The sequence below is a fragment of the Arachis stenosperma genome, chromosome 7 (genome assembly GCF_014773155.1).
Source record: "Arachis stenosperma cultivar V10309 chromosome 7, arast.V10309.gnm1.PFL2, whole genome shotgun sequence".
Taxonomy (NCBI): domain Eukaryota; kingdom Viridiplantae; phylum Streptophyta; class Magnoliopsida; order Fabales; family Fabaceae; genus Arachis; species Arachis stenosperma.
This window is the reverse complement of record NC_080383.1, coordinates 61817140-61839477: the sequence shown is the minus strand read 5'-3', so window position 1 is coordinate 61839477 and position 22338 is coordinate 61817140. Positions and strand designations below refer to the sequence as shown.

Below are 22338 nucleotides of genomic sequence, written 5' to 3'. Positions count from 1 at the left end.
GGGTATGAATGCATCTCTTCCACAAAAATCCCATGATTGAATATCAAGTACACTCGGTAGGATGGGTCACACGTTCTTTGAAATTTCTCACTAACCAAAAAAGATTAAAGATCAAAGCCATCATAGACTTGTGTTGTCTTAATCTCTTACCATGCGAAAAAATCATGGATGCCATTAATAGACAACAACCAAAAGTACTACTATGCAATATATAGTTGCATTTTGTCTTCTTCTACATGTTTCATAGCCTAACACAATAATATGATGTGAATGCGCCATCTTATTCTAAAAATTGCACTAAATATATGATGAAAATTCAGGTGCAGTCGACATCACGTGAAGTTGATAGTGAGAGCTGCTAGATCATCTCCAGTGAATAAAAAACTGGATGGTGTGCAGTGTTTAATCTAACCATTTATCACTTTCTCTCTCTTATTTATTTCTGGTTCCACTGTTAAAATCAAAGGTGAGAGATTGCACTGTATTTTGTCAAGTGTTGAAAAAACTGGAGAGGATCCATTTCCCTCAGTTATCAACTTCACGTAAAGTCGACTGCAGCTGAATTTTCACCTAAATATATATATCCTCATTGCTATTTCAACTTGACGTGTTAAAGAATGATTAGTTAAGTGTTAACAAGCGTGATTAATTATCTGATCTGGCCCTAAGTCTTCATTTATCATGTGTTGCCATGGACACATGAAAACCTATTATTAGGAGTGTAGACTGTAGAGAGATTAAAGAAGTATATAACAAAATACCGAAAGAAAAAGGAAAAAGAAAAAAAGAGAGAGACGTAATCTTAATATCTGAGTCAAGTCTTTGCTGTTGTGTGATTTCTTCGTTGTTCATCGGAAATCACCCCAAAATTTCTTATATCCTTTCCGTCCATTCATGAACCTAGCTAGCTACTCTCTATATTCATGAACCTAGCTAGTTTCCTTTCATCTTATAAAAATATTTACTATTTTTTTCAATGATCCTTGTAAAGTGTAGTTTTTTTTTTTGTTGTCTGATTGTAAAGTGATTATATAATAAAATAACTATATTACGTAGTATATATATACTAAAATCAGTCACTAATATATAATATACATTAAAATATTAAATATATATTAAAAATAAATTAAATTATATATATTTGTATTAAATTAAAATACACTATGACTAATTTTTGTATATAAATAATATTTTTAATAATAAAAAATAAAAATACTATACAAATAACTAGTTTCAATAACAGAGAGACAGATTCACTCCTTAGAATGTGGGACAAGCATTCCTACTACAATTTGAAATTTTATTGAGTAGTATATAATAATAATATTTATTTACTCCTACTAAATTATTAAATTTGACCCCATAATAATTTTTTATTCAATTTTCGATATTTGATAGCCAATTTGAGAACTTCATATTAGATGTTCATTATAATGATCAAATTTTAAATTTAAATAAGATTGATGTTCTTTTTTAGAAATTGATTCGAAAGAATATTATCTATCCATTTGTATTTCTTCTTTTAACTATGAATATCATCAAGAGCTAATTGTATAAAAATTGAGTTTTAAATGATTGTTTAACCACATATACAAAAAAAAGATATTTTAATTATATTGTCAAGGTTTTAAAATATGAAATATAAAAAATTAAATTTTAAATGATATGTTATTATTTAAATTACTATTTGAGTATTTTAATTTGTAATTAGATATTTTAAAACTTAATCGTATTTTACGATAACAAAATATAATTATAACAACAATTATGCTGCATATACATAAAATAATCACTTGTATAGAATAAATTTTAAAATACAAATTTTAAAATACAAAATACATATTAAAAATAAGTTAAATGATATATATATATATATATATATATATATAAATTTATAATAGATAATTTGATAACTAATTTTTTATATAAACGTAATATTTTTATTATAAAAATTAGTATCATATTATATATATTTCACCTCTACTATCAAAATTTTTTGAATTCATCACCGTTAAATAATAACAAATTATTAACAGCGCAGCTCTCTTGCTTTTATGGAATTATCATGTATAGTCTTAAAATTATTTAACTCACTGATTCTTTAACATTTATTTATAATTTCATAAAAAAAATTATATGTAGATAATAAAAATATTAAATAATATAAATAATAAATATATTAAATATTTAATTTATTAAATATATAAATAGTTATTCTAACAGTAAAATTTAGATAAATAATTTAAAAATATAATATATTTTATTTTATTGAACTAATTTTAAAATTTTATTGTTCATGAAAATCATGATCTTCTTAATAAAGTCCTTTGATAAATTTATGCTAGGCTCAGGTATTTTTGGAAGTTACTCACCGAGATAACATATTTTATTAGTACCTAATATGCGTTCGGTGCATGATATTATAATTTTAAAAACGTAAACGATTACTTATGGAGATGTTTTTATATGAAAATAATAATTAAAACATATGAATAATGACTTTAGAAATAACATATTATTAGTTACACTTACTAAAGTATGAGACAGTGTGTGTGTATATATGAGCAGTGTATGTGGTGCAATTTGAAAATGTTCCCTAATCCATGCCTTCACGTGTCCGTACAAATCATATCAGATCTTTATCACTGGAGATAATCTTGTTTAGTAATAGGACTGAATATTTTGAACACAATTATTAGGATCATAAGCTATCTATGCCTACCACTCCATATGTTTTGTCGAGTCAATGAATCTGACCTATAAAATTTGTATGCCTCGATTGGAATTAGATATATATATATATACACGAAAAATATTATAAAATTATTAAAATTTATTATTTATTATTATTAATTAATTAATAATATTTAAGAATATAAACTAAAATATATTATTAAATTATTAAACTAAAAAGGTTAAATTAATAATTAAAAAATAATAATCTAAATTAATAAATTCTAATAATTTTCTAATTTTTTCTATGCTCAGTAATTTTTTCCCTCATGGTTAACCGAAACATTTGTGGAAACTAGATTTCTATCTTTTATTTCTTTAAAAATAATTGTTATAAAATTATTTCTTTAATATATTAGTATATTATAATTCATATACTATAATACATTATTAAAACATTACAAGAAAAATAAATTATCTATAATATAAAAAATTATACAAAATCTAGCATATACACAATTAGCAGGGATATTATTTAATAAAAATGATTTTCACAACTACTCCAATTGTTTAATTCAAGAAATTAAAAACGAATTAACGTGTATGAGAGAAATCCACGTTTTTATTATCTTGAATAAAAATTCCAACCACCTTAAGATATAGACTTGGTAGAACTAAAATAACCGATTAGAGTTCTTACTTCTTGCAAGTTACATATATATCCTCGTGTGACATTCATTTTAGATTAGGTGAGAAAATAATGTGACATGTAATGGATTATTTGAACCCACGTAAAGTAGAAGTGGAATCCTTGAGACACGTGGCATTTTTTAATCCTTATTTCTTAACTACATCAATCCAAAAGTATTAGTATTAAAGATGATTAAATTATTTTTGCAGTGGTTAGTAGGATTTTTGTGTAATTTTAGTTTCTACATTTTCAAATGAATAATAACTGAAAAGCATTCATTCTTTGAGAGGTGTCTCTAAGAATCCAACAAAATTTTTTCCTTAAATAATCAAACACTCATACGTTATCCAAAATGAATCATATCTCTTGTGAAACATTATCTATGAAATTCTGTTTTCATTTTAAGATAACAATTAACAACCACTAATATACCTGTCAGTAAAATACTAAAATTCGAATGCATTATTATTAATTTAACTTATGTTGTGTTATACAGTAAGAAGGGGTAGTAAAGTAAATGCACAAGAAAGAAAACGAGCGATGGAGCGCGTTCTGCTAACATTATATCGAAACACTAAAATTAGAATGCCAATTTTGACCTCCAAAGTTTGAAAAAATCCCAGACTTATCCATCACCCTCGTTTTCTGCCATAAACAAACACATGCAATCTTTCTTTCTCTTTTCTCTCTCTCTCATTCTCTCTCTCTCTCTCTATCCATTACGAATCACCAATCAATCATCACGTAATCTTCATCTTCTTCTTTTTTTTTTTCATTTTCTTTTTTTCTCTTCCGTGTGATTAGTCCTTCCACCGAGTCAATCGGCATGACTCGGCGGTGCTCACACTGTAGCAACAACGGCCACAATTCCAGGACATGCCCCAACCGCGGCGGCGGCGGCGGAGTGAAGCTGTTCGGTGTGAGGCTGACGGATGGATCAATCATAAAGAAGAGTGCGAGTATGGGGAATCTGATGACGCTTCACCACCATTGTTCGTCTCCTTCTTCCTCGTTTGTGGCCACCGCCGGCGATAACCCAGGCTCGCCTGATCCCGTTGGTTACTTGTCCGACGACCCTGCCCACGCCTCGTCCTTCGCCAACCGCCGTGGCGAAAGAAAGAAAGGTATAGTTATCGCAGTTCACGGAATGCAACCAAAAAGATGAATTTCTTATCGCAGTTTAATTTCAAGCTAGGAACTTTCTCCTTTTTCTTAGTTGTATTTCCTTTTATTTAAAGAAAGAACATCTATTTCGGCATTTTTTTGTGATATTTGATATGCTAAGGAGAATTTAGTTTTGTTTGTTGCTGATGATTGTTAAGGTTAAGGTGAAGCTGCGCATTTTACTGGGTTAGGTTTGCTTTTTAGATCTCTGGATTAATAGGGTGCATGAAATCCGTTTATTTTGTGGAGGAAGTTGGGTTCTTTTTTGTTTTCCCCCAAGATTATTCTTCCTCCAAAGAGTATGTTTAAACTTTGCGTGGTGCTAGAAAAAGAGAAAGAAATGAGTGAAATGGTGGTAGTGCATTCTCTGATTGATCATTAAGGGTGGGCATTTATGATTTCAATATAAATGTGAAGCATTTAATATCATGGTACGTGTATCATAAGCATGCTGAATTTATAGTGCCAACAAGAGAATGTTGAAATCTGTTTTCAAAACCATTTTGATATTTATGGTTACTTCTTCCTTGGAGTAGGAAATGTCGGTGGAAAATATTATACTTCATGCCTTCTGTTAAATATATTTCTGGCAGTTTAGGTTGAGATTAAGTTTTTGAACAAAAAAAGGTTAAATCTATATCCTATTATTTGGAAATTACTCTTCCATGGAGTAGTTTTTTGCTTGCTTGATTTGAGTCAATTTGCTTTTCTGGACTGTAAGCAATGCCCTTATGTGGCTTAGCTAGTTTTAGCACATTTGTGTAGACGTGTGTTGGCTTAGCTAGTTTTAGACACTAAGGTTTCTTTTGGAGAATGCATATGTTTTTTAGTGATTAATTTAGTTAGCAAGCCATTTAAGGTTGTAGTGGTGTGGGCCGAGGCATGTATGTATATGAGCCATGAAGCTCCTCCAAGAAAATTTTCATCCCAACCAAACGTACCGTAATGTCATTAAGTCATTGATCAAGCACACTTGCTTATTGGATTACTCTGTTTTCATGTGTTTTAGGTGTTCCATGGACCGAAGAAGAACATCGGATGTTCTTAGTTGGTCTGCAAAAGCTGGGGAAAGGAGATTGGCGTGGAATATCACGTAATTTTGTTGTATCAAGAACCCCTACTCAAGTAGCAAGTCATGCCCAGAAGTATTTTATCCGACAGAGTAATGCTACCCGGAGAAAGAGGCGTTCCAGCCTCTTTGACATGGCTCCAGATATGGTAGGTCTTGACATATTTGATATGCGAAAAATATCTATCTAATTAAGGGAAAATATCTTGGCATATTATTATTTCATGTTTAAAATCCTGTAATTTTTTCTCCATAACATGTTTCTTGCTCTGTAAAAAGTTTACTATTAATGTGATTAATGGAAGCCAATGGGACCATTCCATAGTTGTAGCTGGACATTGATTATGGTTGATGAGTATTATATTGGTGTATCTTTTTCCACTTCCTTTCTCTGCTTTCCTCCCCAGCTAACATATTTTTTAAAACAACCATATGGCAGCCTACGGAACCGCCTTCGGTGCTGGAAAAACAAGTACTGCTTCTGACCTCTGAGAACTCACAATCTCCCAATGTAAAATCACAACCTTCATTAAATCTATCTCTCAAATCTGAAGTTGACCCCATGGAAATTGCTTCTGAGGAAAATGTGAAAGAGAACAATGTAGCTAATGGGTTGAAAACAAAGGCTCCTGAATACTTCCCAACTTATGTACCTGTCCAATTTTCCATATGGCCATCACTGGAAGCTTCCTTTCAAGAAAGTAATGGAGTAGAGACATCTCATCATGAGGTTGTAAAGCCAATTCCAGTCGTTCCCAAGAATCCGGTCAATGTTGATGCACTTGTGGGAATGTCTAATCTGAGCATTGGAAACACACAGATGATTCTTGAAAGGGAGCCTTCCCCACTTTCCCTGAAATTGTTAGGAGAGCCATCGAGGCAGTCGGCATTCCATGCAAATACTCATGCGCCTGTTGGCCGGTCGGACCTAAGCAGTGGCAAGAACAATCCAATCCAAGCTGTTTGAGTCTATTGAAGACAACAGTAAACTAAGCCTTTTTTTGGTCATCTTTTTCCTTTGTAATATCACATATAATTTTTTTTCTCCTTTTCTTTTCTAAGTCATAGTGTTTTAATGTTTGGAAGATTATCTTCCAAGTAGTATGAAAGTTACATGATGGTATGTAGCTCAGGTTAGATCGATTCTTGACAAACATATATTCTTTCGTTCTAAGTGTAAACAAATGAAGCTTAAATAATCATATATACGGCCAAGAGGTTTCTCCTCTTCCACTAGGTTTGGTTAAAATCATTGGTTACCTAGTATCTCAGATACTTTTAATATCAAAAATAGAAAGCGTACAAGCAAAATATACATACAAAAATGATGAATGTAACAAAATAGAAAATCTCTTGTGCACTCAATAAGAAGCTACATATCTAAGTATTTTGTTTAACCAGATGTCTCTATGGACACTTAAAAGTCATCCCTACATAACAAAATCTGAATAACTTGATTGCATCTACTATTGGCCTTTCATCTATTAACCAAAATGTGAAGTTAATGACATCCCTTACTACAAACCAACATTGAAATTCTTTGTTTAAAACCTTGAGTAGTTGGCAACCTTCAAGCAATAATGAACTAGTGAGAGATTTGTGAGATCAAGAACAAAGAATATGTATACTAAAGATATCAGAGATTCATTAGTGGAAGCTAGCAGTAATATCAGTGAGAGAGAATAAAAAACAAAACATATTTATTTAAACAAATTAGCAGATATATATTTCACTTTCACATAAAGCACTGTACATTTCTCTTTGCCTTCAATTAATTACTTTGCAAAAATATCAAAGGAATACATACACATGCAAAATATTTTCCTTGTTTTTCATAAAGTGGCATGGAACAGTAAAGTACTAAACTTTATGGATAGTAAATCAGAGATGAAAATGTAGCGAAGCAATACATGACAATATGACATGGTATGAGTATGATACTATGATTGCTCGCAAAAGCAAAAGCAAGAACGTTCCAACGGAGAACATAATCTCACCACTCAAAACACACAAGCTCGTCTTTTTTCACTCTCCACAATTACTGCTAATAATATCACCGATCTATGCTCTCTGCACTTGCTGCTTTTCCACTTAGGTTAGGACTTATGTGCAGTCATTCGGGTACTGGAATCTTCCATATCAAAGGCTCTGTTTTTACGGGACCCTTTTCTGAAAAGTTTGAAACTTCGGTGACCGTATCACTTTATTATTATTATTATTATTATTTTGTATGAGAACTGTTTTGATCTCCGAAGACTAGGTTTTGAGCAATAGAGCAATAGATAGGTGACTAGAACTTTTTCCAATTAATGCCTGGAAGGGTTTCGGGTTCTACTATTGAGAGGGCGTAATCTAGGACTAGGAATAAGTTTGGATTATTTAGGGTTTATCTCTGTTCAGCTTGTATATTGTGGAAGGATACGAAAATAGAAATAAGGTAGCCCTAAAATTTATGATTTAGGAATGGCTTCTTACAGGCCTTTTCTTCCTCAATCTTCGTTTCGTCCACCAAGTCAAAGTCAAAACCCTCCAAATGCTGGATATAATCATGCTGCTGGTTTTGGATCATCAGCTTCACACCATTATCAGCAGTATCCATATCCACCACCACCACCACCACCACCACCAGCAGCTCCTCCTGAAACCTCATACCCTCCACCACCACCTCCACCTGTTCCTGCACCTTCAATGTACTATCCTCCTAATCAATACTCTCAGTACAATCAGCAGCAGCCACCACTGCCTCCTTCTTCGCCACCGCCCAGTGCATCTATGCCACCACCACCTCCCCCTAGTTCACCACCACCTCCTGCTTCAGCTTCTTTGCAAAGTCAAAGGAACGAGGAAAGGCAATCGCATGATCGCAGTAAAGGGAAGCTGAAGGAGGCTTCAACTTCCGCCAGAGGCATTCCTCATAAACAGCAGAAGCCAATGCCAATGAAGAAATCGAATGGGCCTCCTGGGAGAGCTGAGACGGAGGAGGAAAGGAGGTTGAGAAAAAAGAGAGAATTTGAGAAGCACAGGCAGCAGCTGAAGGATTCCCAGAACAGTGTTCTGCCAAAGACTCAGATATCTGGGAAGGGGCATGGTTCGGTTATAGGGTCACGGATGGGAGAAAAGAGGACTACTCCTTTATTGAGTGGTGAAAGGATTGAAAATAGGTTGAAGAAGCCAACTACATTTCTATGCAAGATGAGGTGAGTATGTTGAAATCACTTTTCATTTTTAGCTTTTCCTCAAGACCATCTCTTTATTAGTTATTTGCATTGTATTGGATATTGCTCTCATTAATTATGGGATTTGTTCTGTTTATGGTCTTATTTTAATTCCTCCACTGCGTTATGCTTATGGAATGAGATTTATGTTTCATCAGTTAGTAATCATTCATATTGCAAGCACATGAAATTATTGTTCTAGATGTTTTCTCTCGGTGCTAACAAATTGCGAATTTGCAATCTGTTTCTCATTTAAGGTTCCGAAATGAACTTCCAGATCCAAGTGCACAACCCAAGCTAATGGCATTCAAGAAAGACAAAGATGAGTACGTGGTCGTATTTCATGTTTATTTCAGTATTTAGCTTCCAGTGTACCAAGAGTTATATATTCACATGATGACGCAGTCATTAATGGTTAATGGTTTCACACGTTTATAATGTTTTTGCCCCCTTTTATTATTATTATTATTGAATCATTTTGGTTAGGCATGAATGTTCAGGCTTGTATGGAGATGATGATGCTTAGGTGAGAGTGCTGGTTTACTAAGATGTAAGGATATAATGGATTAATAAGACGTTAGTAGGCGGATGTGCTGTTCTGGTACTAAATGAGAATTATGAGATATGTCCTGCAAATAATCAAACGTATTATAAGCTACCAATAGCATAGATAGAGTGTATACTGAGTGAACCAAGTGATTCCTGAGTGCTGAACACTAGCTTTTGCAAGAATATTCATGGTTGAAGATCATTTAATTATAACCTGATCACTTTACATTAGTTGTGTGTTTTTATCCCTTTTCATGTTGACTAGCTATGCTGGATTGAATTGCTAGCTCATACTTCTCTTATCCCTCATATTAAAGGATATATACTACTGATAAGTGACATTTATTGGAAATATTACAGTGGCACTTTCTAGACTAATGGCTTAATTATGCCTTCCTTTTTTCCTGGTAATTTCATGATGGTAGATATGCAAAATATACGATCACATCCCTGGAGAAAATGTACAAACCCAAGCTTTTTGTGGAGCCTGATCTTGGGATACCTTTAGACCTGCTTGATCTCAGTGTTTACAAGTATAATCTTCATACCCTTTTATAAACTTGAATTTGAATGTATCATTTATGCTGAATGAGCTGGTTTGATGATTTTTTTCACTTGTCATATACTCTTACAGTCCTTCCAGTGTTAGACCACCCCTTGAACCAGAAGATGAAGAACTGTTGCGAGATGATGAAGTTGTTACTCCAATGAAAAAAGGTGGCATAAAAAGAAAAGAAAGACCTACTGACAAAGGTGTTGCATGGCTTGTCAAAACACAGTATATATCTCCTCTAAGCATGGAATCGACAAAACAGGTATTATACATTTATGTCAATATAACAATGCATTACCCTCTCAACACAATCAATGGCTTATGAAGATATTGTTGTAGTCTTTTACTGAAAAGCAAGCAAAGGAACTGAGAGAGATGAAGGGTCGCAATATTTTGGAAAATATTAACAACAGGTAGAGTGGTGTCCAACTAGCTTATCTGACGTCATTTTACAAAGAATTATTATTTGACAGTAATTATAACCTTCTAACTATAATCAAATGATCTCATTTAGGGAAAGACAAATAAAGGAAATAGAAGCATCATTTGAAGCGGCTAAATCACATCCCGTTCATGCAACTAACAAAGATGTGTATCCTGTTGAGATTCTGCCGTTGCTGCCTGATTTTGATAGGTATGACACCCTATATACATTGAAAGAATAACTTATCCAGCTGTATCTTATTCATCAGCTGGTTCTTATTTTTGTACACAAAAGTCGAATCATTTGGAACTAAGAGAGTCATACTTTGTTGTGACATTGGAGTTCATATTAATTAAGCTGACATTTGCTGCCCCACTATGCAGGTACGATGATCAGTTTGTTGTTGCGGCATTTGATAATGCTCCTACAGCTGATTCTGAAAGCTACAATAAGTTGGACAAATCTACACGTGATGCCCATGAGTCGCAGGTAACTTATGGTTCTACGATAATTGAAAGTGATTTTGTTCGGAGACTCATGTATATCCATGTTTGCAAGTGCACAAGAATACATGAATATCTATCAACTTTATTCTCTCTCTCACACACACACACATACACATACACAGTTCCAAAAACAGTTGCAGTGTTTGCAATGTGAATAACTGTCTTGGCACTGTGATGATTAATGTTGCTAACTGCTGTATGTGTTTGAATCGTAGTCCTACTTATTTATTGGTTCATGTCCTATTTATTTTTTGCCCACAGGCAATTATGAAAAGCTATGTTGCATCGGGTTTGGATCCTGCAAATCCTGAGAAATTCTTAGCTTATATGGTCCCAGCACCTGGAGAGGTAGATTTGCCTCTTATTCAATTTGGCTTCGGTTCTGAAGCACAAGTAATTAGAATTAATACTGTGATTAGCTGCTAGATTTATCTAAACTTTGTGGTGGCAGATGTCAAAGGATATATATGACGAAAACGAAGACGTCTCATATTCTTGGGTCCGCGAATATCACTGGGATGTATGTTGCCATGGATTTTTTTTCTATTAAAACACTTTTCCAACTTAGTTGTTCATTCATGTATCATCTAGTAAACAATTTCCCTTTTAATACTCCTGGAATCTTTATTTTCCAACAATAGGTACGGGGCGATGATGCACATGACCCTACGACGTACTTGGTTTCGTTTGACGAGTCAGAGGCACGCTATTTGGTATTTCCCTCGAAACACATTTACATCTCTTCCAATGTGATAGCTCATGATTTATTGATTACTCTGTCAATTTGTTAATTTGATATGCAGCCTCTTCCTACAAAGCTTGTTTTAAGAAAAAAGAGAGCCAGAGAGGGAAGATCTGGTGATGAGGTTGAACAATTTCCAATACCTTCAAGAGTGACTGTAAGGCGACGGCCGAACGCAGCTGCAATTGAACTGATGGATTCTGAGGTATGGCATCGTTAATGCATCAAAACTCTTATTTGCTTTCGCAGTCGTAAAATCGTTCCATCTAATATTTTGATGCTTTTAAGGCTTATGCAAATACGAAGGGAGGGGACGTAGAAATGGATGATGACGACGACATGGAAGAGCAACATAGGGTTGCTAATGCTATGCAGCAGCAGGATAATTATCAGTCTAGTGGAGCAGAAGATGACATCTATGATTGATTGATTCTTTGATGCAAATTTTGCTGCTGCACCTTCATGATAATTTCTCCACCAATTTGTTTTCGTACTGATGGTGGCTGGTAGCTGAATTTGAAGTGACTTAAGATTCTCCATTGAAGGATGAAAAATGAGATGAGAATCGCCATGTTATATGCCCATTTCAACTCATACCTTGTACTTCCCAATTGTAGGCAGTTTTAAAGTTATAGGTTTTTCTGTTAAAATAGAAAATAATGAAAAATAAGAAAATGTAAAAATGTGTAAGGTAACATGTTTTTATTTATTCGGTATATTTGTTGGCCAAATTTTTAAGATCTTAAGAGTTTCTTTGGAACATGCTAGTGTTTCTTAGAAAGAACAAATGATAAACAGCATATTTATCGAACAAACTCGATGAAAACTAGCATATTACATTCATGTCAGTGTCGAAGGTCATTTTGCTTCTTCCAACCCCCCCCCCCCCCCCCCCCCCCCAAAATGAACATTCAGATTGCCAAACTCGCCTTTTTACAAGTAACTATCCACCATGCAACGAAATTGATATTTACAAGTGTTAATATCCACCATTTCAAAAACTTGAAGTTGATTCTTTTGGTGGAAAATCATACTTCAAGTTGGACGGGAGGACCTTCCAGTAGCTTGGGAAGTTGATTGTGAACTTCATCAATGATGGCTCCTGGATCAAATGATTAAAAGAAGCAATGACAGAAGTTGTTGCATCAAACAAAATTGTTCATTTTCCCGAAACTAAAGATGATCAAGTTACCAACCATGCACGCCGACATCTGATAGCTTCGCGCCGAACACTTCTCTTTTTGTCATCGAGAGCTTTTGCTATTGACTGCAGTACCTGGTGTAATCAATAGGATTAAGATGAATAATACCTGTTAGACGTGGACAACGCTGTGCATTAAGGGTATTCCACACTTATGGGAAAGTGAATCAATTCAAGTCATAACTGTTACCAAAGAGAATATTAGTCAAGAGATGATAATCATCTATTCAAGCTGAAAGATTCAAACCTGTGTTCTCATAGGATAGATTCGGGCATGTGGCAGCTCAGACATGGCAAGAAGACATTGAATAGCTGTCTCTCGAACAAGCTGCGTAACAAGAAAATGAGAAACCAACATTAACACCATATATGACATTGGAATATTGGATCTTTCTACAAAATATTTCTTTCAGCTCTGTCAGCGAACTCCAGTGCCAAATGATATTTTTACAAGGAAGTTCTGATACCGTCTTATTAGGATAATCTACAAGTCTAGTCAGACAGCTGATGATAATATGTGCATTCTCGGTTACAGCTTCTGTTCCTGCATACATAAGATACATAAAAGTGCAGAGTGATAAACATATCCCACAGATAGCATGCTATATCTTATCCTTTCTATAAACAGCCACAACTGCATGAGCAAGGAACAGGGACACAGGTAATTAACTAATTACAAATTTATAAATACCAGGTATGACGCCAGAACTTAGCAACCGGTATAATGGTCTAATGCTCAATGTTCTTACGAAATTAGCAATTTGGAGTTGATCAAATTTCTTTCTCAAGGAAATGACTAAAAGCAATTAAGGGCAGCCTGGTGCACAGCATCCCAGGAAAAGGCCGCACCCAAAGAGTGTAACTAGCCTAATGTAAGTATAAGTGACTAATTCCATGGAGAGAACTCAATTGTTGCTTCAAGGACTACCCTTTCAAATGACAAAAAGTAATAACAAATGAAAACCTACTATACACACACCTCTTGGCCATCAAAATTCAGATAAGAGAATATGAATTCTATAGGCATTGTAATTACCATTTTTATTGGTCAATATCCCAGATAACAAAAGCAACAGGCCATATAAAATATCTTTATCCTGGACATCCTCTGTTAATATTGACATGCAATCCAGGAGAACTGGTATGAGCTGCAAATTATTGCAAAGAAAATTACTTTAATCAATCATTGATAGAGAAAGTAATGACTAGAATCTAACAAATATATAATTTCGTAATTTTAAAATTTCCCATACTAACCTTGTTAGCGTCATTTAATATAACAATTAGTGGAGTATCAGATATGATATGTGCCATGGCTCGATACAAGAAAGATCTGAGAGTATAAACAAAATCAATTTAGACATTCGAAGGGGAGAAAGATAAAAACACCAAAGTCAAAACACTCATTAGTAATATGATGTGGTGTTCGCGTATATAGGGTTCTAGCAGACAATTTAAGTCTCTAAGGCATCAGAATAATAAAAAGAATACTAAAAAACTACATTCCATTGGGAGAAAAACACCTACCTGGAGAATGAAGGGTGAGATTTTGTGATCAACTGCTGAAAAACTGGCATCATTGAAGAGAAAAATCGCTGCTTATAAAGTGGCCTAATTATGGCATTAAATTTTTTGTTCAAACAGACATCAGAATCACTCATAAGAACATGAAATGCATCAGCAGCACATTTCATTACTAAAGGATCCAATGGTTGCTCTTCAGTCTTCAAGCACCCTATAAAAATCATAGCGATGTCTTTAATCTTTTCCTGACCACACATAAGCAAACCTTTTCCAATCCACGAGAGCCCACAAATGGCATTGATTTGAAGCAGTCTATCATTTGCACCACCCAGGCATAAATCAGTAATAACCATCGCACTCCCATTTGTTCTATTAGTTCTCTGCAACATATCAGACGTGGAAAACCATAATTTCGTGCAGAATATAATATCCAGAGCTTCTTCCAAGGTAAGGTCACTTGAACTTTCTGCACTGCTGGATTTTGAAGCCAATTTATTTATTATAGAACCCAAGGCCTGCGCAGCTGGAACAATGCCTCTGAGATGCATTACCATAAATAGATCCAGAAGTACTCTTAAATTTGGAATGTGTGTCTTGGGGCAAACTGCAATAATTGCTGATGCAAATAATGAAAGTATCCACTCATCTCTATGGGAAATGTCATACTGTCCAGGACTAAGTGGCATTCTTTCAACTTTATTTAGCTGAAAGTTAGTATGCGATGACAATACTGTATAAGCTTTTAATATTATCGTGTTTTGACTGTCCACAGAGCAACTTGCTACAGAAACTTTCATAACTTTCATTAATGCATCAAGAAGACCCTGAAGTAAAGGCAGAAAATATTTAATATTACTGCTTCGTAGTATTTTTCTTGCATGTAAATGATATCACCTTTGGGATTTCAACAAATATCAACATAGAATATTAATCCATAAGAGTTGCAGGAATATTTACCTTTTCCTCAAAGGGAGCACAAATATCCATGCAATTTCCTGCATGAGCCCAAATATCTACAGCAAATTGCTCTATGAACTCCTCCGAACATCTGTTCTCATGGATCCTGTCCAAATATGTGCAATTCAAAATATCAGATTGCCAGGAAATTCTACCAGTGTAGATCCTCCTTGTTCCTTGAACATTTTAATTTTAGTTGTAATAGATTGAAATTGTTCTGTTGTTTTAAGTTGTGTACCATTTTGAAACTTTATCATAACAATGTTAATACCATTGTTTAGATTATACAACTTTAGCCTTTTATTTCCAATGCAAAATCTCAGATAATTTCACATCTAAGCTGTTAGTGAAGAAAATTCAAATAGGCACAACAAAGGAAATGTTGTATATAAGCTCTGCTGAGGGGAATACCATGGAAGCAACTTGCAAGAATAGCACTCCAAAAGCTGAACAGCAGTTTCAAAAGACCTTGAATTTCTACTGGCCTGCATGAACCATGCTAGAGAATTACAGCCCAAAATCCAAAAAGTAAAGCTCACAATATTATCTAAGGGATTAATATGCACAAATGTTAAAATAACCAATAAGAAAATAAACAAACCCCTGGACTTCTAAAGTGAAACAACATATTCTACGATTCCTTGAAAGAAATATTTGCAGAAGGGTATTACATACACAAACATCAGATACATTGGCAAATACAACTCCTCTCAACCCTTGAAGAATGGTCAGCATATTTATCTTTCCAGTCATTCCTATCTCAGATAATGCTTTTACTTTGAGTGAAAGAGGTAGATTAATATCATTGATAGAAAGCAGTTCTGCAGCTTTTTCTACGACTAAACTCTTGTAGCTCATCGCCTTTTCAGATTCATCGAACTTTTGAACAAATGAACCAATATGAAACAATGCTTTTAGTGCCGCTTCCCATAGCGTCATTTTATTGGAATCCTCTATTATGATTGACATTAGTTTCTTCAAAATATCCTCAAATAGTAACATTGGTACTGGAAAAACATCTGAACAAAACATAGCCAGTATCTGCAAACCCTTCACTGCATGTCAATACCAAAAGCCAAAAAGGAGTCAGCAATGAAAATATAAAACAATAAATTCAGAAGGCATGAACCAAAGAAAGACAAATTTGCATCGGAAAGTAAGTTGTATGCATGTGAAGTGTATACCCTTTGTCGGAATGCTAATAATAGTTTCGAATGTATTTTATATTACTGATATGCATGTTCTCAAGTTTTGCTGTTTAGACCCACTTTGCCTGTTGTTTCTGTTTTGTCCGTTAGAAGGATGTCTATGTCTTTTCCTCACACATGTGATCCTTCCTTTCCAGAAAGTTTTCATCTTTTGTTACACAGAACACACTAGGAGTTCAATGCACACTCATAGTGAAGAACCAAATAACAAGAGTAGCAATACAGTTAGAATTCTGGATAACAAAGAATTAGCATTTAGGAGGGGGGGGGGGGGGGGGGGGGGGAGTAAAAAAGCATTCACCTCCAATGTATATCTCTGGATCAAGGGGGCATATCTCATTACTTAATGCCAACACTGAACAAAAGGCATTAAACAACGGAGTTGAAAACCTATGAAGCTCAGTGCAGCATGTTTCATGCTCAAGAACATACTGCAAAGCTGGGTGTTCAGACACTGAAAATAATTTCCTGCATCCTTCAAGTAGTTCAATGCAGAGATAAAGTAATCCAAACTTGACTCTCTGAGAGGGAAAAACTTCACCATTTTGTGGGTTATCAAGATTTCCAACAGAAACCACATTATCCATTATTCGGGAGAAATGATTCTGAAATACTTCATTGCAGGAAGAAAGAGAAGTCTTCGCCATGACATGGAGAATACAACCGACACAATGCAGTTTCTTCTTTTCTTGGACAGGAATATCGTTGTATTTCTCATAAGAGGCAGTTGTCTTGATACAAATGTTGACATCTTCATCATCAATTATTAAGCTAACTAATAAATTGCTATTTTGCAAAATAAGTTGCTGAAGGAGGGATAGAGCTTCTATTACTAATTCATTCTTTGAGGGGCCAAAACCATTCAAAGGTGCTAGAGTAAAAGAAAAATCTGGGTCCTCCAAATAAGTAGATATGATGTCCTTTATTAAAGGCCAAATAGCACGTACATATTTTGCGATTCTCTCTGCTCCATACTTGGAAGAGCAAGCTCTCAGATACCTCAGGGAATCAATCTGAATGCATAGAAAACAAACAAACAGAAAATCTATAATGTTATAGTGTAACACAAAACATAGAATGACATTCCATTAACACAAACCTTTGCTGAATGTAGCGAGGAAGAAAGCTTATCAAGTAACAAAGGGATGAGATATGGCTCGAAAAGAGGTGTGGAAGAGAATGCAGCCTGCAGGAAAGTAATATAATATTATAAAGTACAACTGAAATAGCATATCCTAGCCAGTTTTTGAATGGAAGATATAAAATATTACAAACATTCCATTATTTTTGGATGACAAGCAACCAAGTTGCATGAAATGAAGACTTAGTATAGATAGTTAAAATATAAATGCAAGAAAATTTGCATTTCCTCTTTTTGGGTAAAGCAAACATAACAGGACCAAGGGTTCTCCCAAAATAATTAAAAATCACAAGTACTGTGAGAAAATAAAACAGGAAAGACACCACAAACTTCGAATGGAAGTTCCACATACCATCAAAGCTCTTGACAGATCATCTCTTTGAACATGAGCATCATCACCCACTGGCTGGTAGAGAAACAGAAATCCAGATTACAAATAAATAACAGTCAGAATACAAATAGAATGTGCATCTTGTCAGTCTCCAATGTAACACGATATAACCATTCATATTAGTACTAAAAACATTTTCTGGAACATATATGCTTAATGATGTATGGAAATGAGTATGCATTATAGAAGATATTCAATTGGGAGAAATATGCAAAAGATTAGAGACTTACATGTGTAAAGTGAATAGGAAAGTAGGCTTCTAAAATATCAAAAATTTCTTCAACAAAGTTTGTATTTGGACCAGATGGATCAAGATATAATTTTCCGACAGTCTCAATAATATGAAAAATGAGCATTAAACACTCTGGATCCTTTTCTATATCCACAGCTTCACAAATTCCATAAATAAGTTCCTCGCCCTGCAAGAGAGTGAAGAACCAATGCCTTGTAATTACGAATTTAAATAATACTTGCATAGATTAATTTGGGATTGCAGAATTTAAGTCGCATATTTGCCATCATATGTTCATTCCATTTAGTAGGATATCCTATCCTCTCCTATTGAACTTGAATATTTTGTATCTCAATGTTTTCAGTATATTAAAAAATATTGAATTAAGTAAATACCAAAATTCATCCACCACTCAGAAAAAGGAAGAGTCTCATATATACAAATTATACAGTACATAAAGTCCAAAAACACTAAAATAACCATATTTTAAAACACATCAATTGACACTCAATTATAAAAAACAGTTACTATATAATGAAATGGGTGGTAATATACTTTGGTTGCAAGAAGCAACAAACCTAAGCAATTAGATATAAATCAAAGAAATTTGTCTAATCTGCCCTAAATGGAAGAAAACGGAAGTATAATCAAAGAAGGGTATAAATATAGCCGATTCAACATGGTCAATTTAATAATTTATATAATATTTAACTATATGTTGATGACCTAAAACATGATACGTCACATTTAACCAACAAAAAAAAAAACCTGAAAAAGACCAGTCCAACTAATATTTTGCTTCAAAAATTATGCTGCTTAGATTTAGTCATTTATTAGAAACTGAGTAAATAGCCATTTTGGCACCCGAAAGATTCATTTTTTGACAAAACGGACCTCAACATTTATTTTTGACAAAATGACCTCCAAAAAATATATTTCGTTTGACAAAGTGACCCAAACGTTTGGTCAATGGTTAATTTACCTAGTCAACTTCAAATTTTTCATGAAAGTACTAATTTATCCTTCACTTTTCTTATAAAATTACAAATTTACCCACACTCTCTCTCACCATTACCTACCACCATTCCTCCATCCTTCACCTACATCACCACACATCCTCCCCCTACCCCCACCTCCGCTTCCTCCACCACCATAATCGATCTCCAATTCTCCATTGCATTAACCAAAATGTGTAAAATATTAACCTAATAATCACTCCTAAATCAACCAGAAAACTCCCAAATAGCAATGAACAAAGGAACAAAACAAAGTCTCAAAAACTGATTTCACAATAATCAAATAATGGATGATCAAATCTAATTTAATAATCAAATAGGGGAAAAACACAATAAATCCTAACAATAAAGAGTAGTGTGAGGTGTTGTGAAATTAGATATCCATAATCGCAGGCTACAGAGAAACCAAGAACAGATCTTGATCCAGAATTTCAATAGAGAATGATGAACAATTCAAAGATGGATAGAAGATGAAGAGGAAAAACAAGAAAAAAGATGGAGAAATTCCTGATAAGAAAGAAAATAAGGTTGTTTTGTGGGTGGAATAGAAAATGAAAAAAAGGTGTGGGTTTTGAAGAATTTAGTTTCAATCAAGTTCGCTCTATAACATTCTCAAAACGAAAGTGGGAGATGATAAAACACGAGGTGACAACGAAGCACGGCGATGCGACTGATGATTAGAGAGAGGCGACGATGAGTCGCGAGGAGAGCCTGCCAATGAAGTGGAGGTACGCTTGCAGGACCAACTATGGTGACGACAGATGAAGTGGAGGTCCTCTTACAGTGGTTGTGGTTGGCAGCAGGAGAGAGAGAGAGAGAGAGAGAAGAGGTCACGGCAGCCGCAATGGGAGAAACAAAGAAAATGGGATTGGTAGTGGTGTTTTTCCGTTTTGGGAAGATTGGTGTGGGTGTTGGGTTGTTGATGGAAACTGTTGCAATGGTAATAAGATGGGGTAGTAATAAACTGATAAGTGGAGAGAGAGAGAGAATAAATGGTAGATTAGTAATTTTATAATAAGTTAACAGTTGACTAAATAAATTAACCATTGACCAAATGTTTGGATTACTTTGTCAAACGGAATATATTTTTCGGGAGTCATTTTGTCAAAATAAATATTAAGGTCCATTTTGTCAAAAATTGAATCTTTCGGGTGCCAAAATGGCTATTTACTCTTAGAAACTCCGGTCATATATTGCCTTATAGAAGTTTAGAGAAGCTAGGACTACCAGTGAAGCAAGCACGTCGGAGTAGCGTTCTAGCAGACAATCAAGTAGTTCAAGGGATAGCTGCAGGAGAAAATAAAAAAAGAGGTTAACAGTGGAGTGCATTTTAAATATAGCTTAGATGCAACTAATAAAGGAGAATCACGGGAAAAATCCCAATAAAAATAATTAGCATTAGAAAAGGGTTTTGCACCCAATATAAAAAAGGTTAGTTATCAAAATTTAAGCCAGTATATGATCAGTTTGACTTCATTTCAACAAGAGTTCTTTTTCTGGAATTATTCCAAAGAGAATTTACTGTATTTTTTGTCTTTGGAAAATTCTAATTCATACTGCAGAAGGAAGTATTTGCTTTCTAGCTGTAACAATAATTTACCTTCCTGTCATACTGTCCTAAGGACTGAACTTGAATGTAGTCTAGAAAGGACTGAACAATGGCTTTGGCATCAGTACCAGTTACCATCCCCACCACACTTTTTCTCCTTATCAGTGACAAGCAACCAATAAGTGCACCTCGTAGTGCTCTCCAATCTGCCTGATCATGAACAATATTATATTGTTCATGGCAATTAGAGAATACCATGAAAATTTGTCTCAGTAATTATATAGCTTATAATCAAAGCATCAAAATCCCAATCAAAACCATGAAATTGTCTCAATCCAATCAACAGATGAAGTAAGAAATCCATTGACAGAAACAAATTAGAATAATTTTGACAGGGGAAAAAAACTCAATTAAAAAGAAATTCAAACAAAAAACTTTAAGAAGAAATATTCATACTTACCAGCCTGTCCTTGAAGAACACAACCAAGGTATGTATATTTGCACTGCCAAGAGGTTTCGACTCAATACGCTTAAGCACCTCACCTAGAAGCAGGATTCCTGAAGTTTTCCAAGAGACACAGACATGTACTGAAGATTATTTTGAAGATTAAACTAGTAAAAGATAATGCACATCCATACACACACACACACACGTTCGTCAACGCTACCTGTTAGAATGTGTATGAAATACACACAAATATACAGAAGTGAATTTCTACAAAATCATAGCATATATATTAAGATAGAGAAAAACTCAATCAACTGCCATATCAGTTGTTGGGGCAGTGATCAGAATGCAGTAGCTTCCTACTGGAATCCTATTCAGAAGAATTGCTTGCTACGCTGCATGCAAAAAAAAAAAAAATAGCAACCAGGAAAATTAAGCAAAAACGCACCTCTTGCACGAATAACATTATCTGTTGTTGTCAAATAAATCTGCAACTCTCGAACCTGAATTTTGAAACAGACGGAAGACAAGAAAAGACACAAATTAACTGATGCATGAAAAAATGTATATTTTTTATTTTACTTTCATTTGTTAAGGAAGTGAAACACACCAGAGCTTCCAGAGTTAAGGAATCAGATTTCACAAGACACCCAACTGAGTCCAAACTAGCAGCCTGCATTAACATGAGCATCATCATCATCATCACCAACAATTCAACTGTTTTGATTAAAAAGCAGAGATGAAATAATTATTAGCTGAAAGGAATTGAACCTGTTGAGCTGGAGTCGAAGAAGAATCGACGTATGACTCAATGTAGCGACTCAACTCACTCGGTTCCGCCATTCTCAACCACTGTTACTTTAGGGCTTTAGAATTCACACACGAGAAAGAAAGTGTTTCAGTTCGTTAGGGTTTAAACCTTAATGATTCTACAGCTGCGGCAAAAAAAAACGACCAGCAAATACGATTTAATTATAATTTGTATTTTATTAATTTAACATAATTAGATTTTTTTTATTTTTGGTCAAGAACATAACTAGATTAAGTATGTTTTTGGCATTGAAATGGGCCTTTAATGATGAGAG

At 34.3% G+C, this 22338-nt stretch overlaps 3 protein-coding genes across 3 annotated transcripts; 2 read left to right on the top strand and 1 right to left on the bottom strand.

The window, feature by feature from the left end:
- Positions 1-4011: 4011 nt before the first annotated feature.
- On the top strand, positions 4012-6846 carry LOC130942175 (transcription factor MYBS3-like). Its single transcript, XM_057870873.1, has 3 exons — positions 4012-4488; positions 5538-5746; positions 6037-6846. Exons 1-3 carry the CDS (start codon positions 4191-4193, stop codon positions 6562-6564), a joined length of 1035 nt encoding a protein of 344 aa, XP_057726856.1. The 5' UTR covers positions 4012-4190; the 3' UTR covers positions 6565-6846.
- Positions 6847-7469: 623 nt separating this feature from the next.
- On the top strand, positions 7470-12445 carry LOC130940854 (protein PAF1 homolog). Its single transcript, XM_057869120.1, has 12 exons — positions 7470-8794; positions 9070-9138; positions 9787-9894; positions 9996-10176; positions 10254-10327; positions 10429-10548; positions 10722-10827; positions 11106-11192; positions 11296-11364; positions 11486-11557; positions 11648-11791; positions 11875-12445. Exons 1-12 carry the CDS (start codon positions 8061-8063, stop codon positions 12010-12012), a joined length of 1902 nt encoding a protein of 633 aa, XP_057725103.1. The 5' UTR covers positions 7470-8060; the 3' UTR covers positions 12013-12445.
- A 41-nt stretch (positions 12446-12486) lies between these two features.
- Positions 12487-22197, bottom strand: LOC130940852 (MMS19 nucleotide excision repair protein homolog). The gene is made up of 20 exons (XM_057869118.1): positions 22025-22197; positions 21864-21926; positions 21702-21756; positions 21266-21363; positions 20857-21015; positions 20484-20543; positions 18239-18427; positions 17970-18023; positions 17576-17662; positions 16778-17489; positions 15944-16323; positions 15680-15753; positions 15269-15374; positions 14315-15135; positions 14045-14120; positions 13824-13935; positions 13255-13331; positions 13035-13115; positions 12783-12862; positions 12487-12688 (listed from the first exon to the last, which is right to left on the bottom strand). The coding sequence occupies exons 1-20, from the start codon at positions 22094-22096 to the stop codon at positions 12676-12678; spliced, it is 3369 nt and encodes a 1122-aa protein (XP_057725101.1). The 5' UTR covers positions 22097-22197; the 3' UTR covers positions 12487-12675.
- Positions 22198-22338: the final 141 nt, after the last annotated feature.

Excerpts from the sequence above, each read along its gene's own strand:
- LOC130942175 (XM_057870873.1), top strand. The coding sequence starts at position 4,191 with ATGACTCGGCGGTGCTCACACTGTAGCAACAACGGCCACAATTCCAGG. Across the intron at positions 4,489-5,537 it reads CCGTGGCGAAAGAAAGAAAG|GTGTTCCATGGACCGAAGAA; the intron begins GTATAGTTATCG and ends CATGTGTTTTAG. Across the intron at positions 5,747-6,036 it reads TTGACATGGCTCCAGATATG|CCTACGGAACCGCCTTCGGT; the intron begins GTAGGTCTTGAC and ends ACCATATGGCAG.
- LOC130940854 (XM_057869120.1), top strand. The coding sequence starts at position 8,061 with ATGGCTTCTTACAGGCCTTTTCTTCCTCAATCTTCGTTTCGTCCACCA. Across the intron at positions 11,365-11,485 it reads TCCGCGAATATCACTGGGAT|GTACGGGGCGATGATGCACA; the intron begins GTATGTTGCCAT and ends TTCCAACAATAG. Across the intron at positions 11,558-11,647 it reads AGTCAGAGGCACGCTATTTG|CCTCTTCCTACAAAGCTTGT; the intron begins GTATTTCCCTCG and ends TTTGATATGCAG.
- LOC130940852 (XM_057869118.1), bottom strand. The coding sequence starts at position 22,096 with ATGGCGGAACCGAGTGAGTTGAGTCGCTACATTGAGTCATACGTCGAT. Across the intron at positions 21,364-21,701 it reads TAATGTTATTCGTGCAAGAG|GAATCCTGCTTCTAGGTGAG; the intron begins GTGCGTTTTTGC and ends GGAAAACTTCAG. Across the intron at positions 15,754-15,943 it reads CCAATGTATCTGATGTTTGT|GCCAGTAGAAATTCAAGGTC; the intron begins GTATGTAATACC and ends TGGTTCATGCAG.